Below are 3168 nucleotides of genomic sequence, written 5' to 3' on the forward strand. Positions count from 1 at the left end.
ATTTGTTTTGGTGAATGATGTGAGGTAAGGATTTAAATAAATATTTCTTCCCTAAATAAATAGATAGTTTTTTTTTAACTGTATGGGATAATTTGTCCCTGCCACATGGCGGATGATTTTCAAAGTGATTTTGCATTCTTTTCAGACGTCTTGCTGCCCTCCAAAAAAGAAGAGAACTTCGAGCAGCTGGCATAGAAATTCAGAAGAAAAGAAAAAGGAAGAGAGGAGTTGATTATAATGCTGAAATCCCATTTGAAAAAAAGCCTGCCCTTGGTTTTTATGATACTTCCGAGGAAAACTACCAAGCTCTTGACGCAGATTTCAGGAAATTAAGACAACAGGATCTTGATGGGGAGCTAAGATCGTAAGTTGCCTTTCTGATTTTGGAAATGGAAAAGAATAGTAGGAGGAGTCTTACGAAGGGCGAAGTATTATCCTTGTCAGAGCCAGATTTTTATTATTTATTTAAAATTCTTTTAAAATTAATTTTTTTTTTGAGACAGGGTCTTGCTGTGTTGTCCAGGCTGGAGTACAGTGGTACAAACATGACTTACTGAAGACTTGACCTCCTGGGCTCAAGCAATCCTCCCACCTCAGCCTTCTGAGTAGCTAGGCCTTCAGGTGCACACCACCACACCTAGATAATTTTTTTTTTTTTGTAGAGTGGGATCTCCTTTTATTGTCCAGACTGGTCTCAAACTCCTGGGCTCAAGCGATCCTCCTTAAAGTGTTGGGATTATAGGCATCAGTTACTGTGCCTGGTCTAGGTTTTTATTAGTACAATGTGGCCTACATATGGTTTTATTTATTTAATGGATTCATCTTTCTGAGAAAATCAGGGACTCTGGCTATCATGTTTTTAGCACAGAATGCTGTTTATGGCTCTTAAGTTGAAGTGCGTGACTCTTAATTGACTGTTTACTCTTTGAATCACATCTTAACTTTCAGGTACTTTTATGAATAGGTTAGTTTCACTGGTGGCTGAGGAATCTGTCAAAATTGAGTCTGGTTTTTTTAGTCTTTAAAAAAATTTGTTTTTTTTTAAGACAAGGTTTCACTCTATCACCCAGGCTAGAGTACAGTGACATGATCACAGCTCACTGTATCTTCCACCTCCCAGGCTCAAGTGATCCTTCCACCTCAACCTCCCAAGTAGCTGGAACTACAGATGTGTGCTACCATGACTGGCTAATTTTTTATTTTTTGTAGAGAGGTGGGTCTTGCCATATTATCCATGCTGGCCTTAAACTCCTAGGCTCAAACTGTCCTCCCTTTGCCTCTCTCACAAAGTGTTGGGATTACAGGCGTGAGTCACCACGCCCGGCCCTTTTAGTCTTTTCTAGTGAAAAATTTTGTTTTTATTAAGATGAAATTAAAAGAAAAAACTACTGATCCTTTCACTTGATGGGATGGATACACTTTTATAAAATCTTTATGTTTTAGAAGATAGCAGATCTTCCCTATTTCTTGAGATTTTTAGTTTCTTTAAATCTCATATCTGAATATTATAGGGAAAGTATTTTATGGTTGTCAAGGATTTTTTAAAGTTTTCTGCTCTGTTGACCTTTAATTTCTGTTGATATGAATTGTTACAAAACAACAGCTATCAGCCATTGTAAAATAGGATTTTCTTAGATGTACTCCATTGTATTTATTCCTCAAATTAAGACTTTGCTTTAGGTAGGCTGTACAAATAAAGAGACGGAACAGGAAAACTATTGATTTGGAAGGAGTACTAAGTGGGGGAGGCAAGAAAGACGCAGAAGGGGAGGAGGTATTCCTGGAGCTTTGAAAGACTGCTTCGAGCCTGTCTTTAGGCTTCTTAATCATGTTTAGATGTCGCTTGTCAGTATTAAAACAGCCTTTTTAAAAAAATTGTGAATTTTAAGAATCATGACAATTTAGTAAGTTTTAAAGGGAAATTTAAATACTATATTTTAATGTTATTTCTTTCATACACATTGTCCTTTTTACATACTTGTCATACTTTTTCCTATGTACACACACATTTTCATTGAATGTTCATAATATAGGAATAGTTTTTCTTTTGACATTATGTGGAATGTTTTGCTTATCACAGTCTTCATACTTATATGTTTTAATATTTAGTACTTCAATTACTTAGGGTATGTTATTAATAATTTTATTGCTATTCTGAGTTTGCTTTTATCTTGAATATAGTAAGTAATGGTGTAGGGGACCACTTAATGCATATTGTTTTTGCCTTTTTTTAGTTCTTTTCTTTTCTTTTCTTTTTTTTTTTGAGATGGAGTCTTTCTCTATCACCCAGGCTGGAGTATAGTGGCAGGATCTCAGCTCACTGCAACCTCCACCTCCCAGGTTCTAGTGATTCTCCTGCCTCAGCCTCCGAGTAGCTGGGATTACAGGCACACGCCTCTACGCCTGGCTAATTTTTGTATTTTTAGTAGAGACGAGATTTCGCCACGTTGGCCTGGCTGGTCTCGCACTCCTGACCTCAGGTAATCCGCCCACCTTGGCCTCCCAAAGTGTTGGGATTACAGCCGTGAGCCCCTGCACCTGGCTTTTTTAGTTATTTTCTTAGAAATGAGGTTGTTTGTTCAAAGGGTATGAGTATTTGTATGAATTTTAATGTTTTTGCCTATATGTAACTTACAAATGTCTTTTCTACCTTGATCCATGACAGTGAAAAAGAAGGAAGAGATAGAAAAAAAGACAAACAGCATTTGAAAAGGAAAAAAGAATCTGATTTACCATCAGCTATTCTTCAAACTAGTGGTGTTTCTGAATTTACTAAAAAGAGAAGCAAACTAGTACTTCCTGCCCCTCAGGTAATCTGATAAAAGCAAATTTTTCACTATGTGAATTTATATGTTTATATCATTTATTCAGCAAATGTTTGAAGGCCTGTGTGCCAGGTTTGTGCTGGATGCTCTTAAGAAATTCACAGTTTAATGGGTAAGACACACATAAAAACAAGTAATTGTGGGCTGGCTGCGGTGGCTTACGCCTGTTATTTTAGCACTTTGGGAGACCAGGATGGGCAGATAACCTGAGGTCAGGAGTTCAAGACAACAGGAGTTCCTGCCCAGTGTGGTGAAACCCTGTCTCTACTGAAAATACAAAAATTAGCTGGGCGTGGTGGCACACACCTGTAATCCCAGCTACTCAGGAGGCTGAGGCGGGAGA

General features: G+C 37.7%; 1 protein-coding gene across 1 annotated transcript in view; it reads left to right on the forward strand.

The window, feature by feature from the left end:
- The window catches only part of CDC5L (cell division cycle 5-like), a 61442-nt gene that overhangs the window by 18824 nt on the left and 39450 nt on the right, over positions 1-3168 (forward strand). The window contains exon 7 of the mRNA XM_011986845.1: positions 2666-2810. Within this exon, the coding sequence (XP_011842235.1) occupies positions 2666-2810 (145 nt within the window). The remainder of the gene's footprint in view (positions 1-2665; positions 2811-3168) is intronic.

This window comes from Mandrillus leucophaeus, unplaced genomic scaffold (assembly GCF_000951045.1).
Source record: "Mandrillus leucophaeus isolate KB7577 unplaced genomic scaffold, Mleu.le_1.0 Scaffold3, whole genome shotgun sequence".
In the NCBI taxonomy this organism is placed as follows: domain Eukaryota; kingdom Metazoa; phylum Chordata; class Mammalia; order Primates; family Cercopithecidae; genus Mandrillus; species Mandrillus leucophaeus.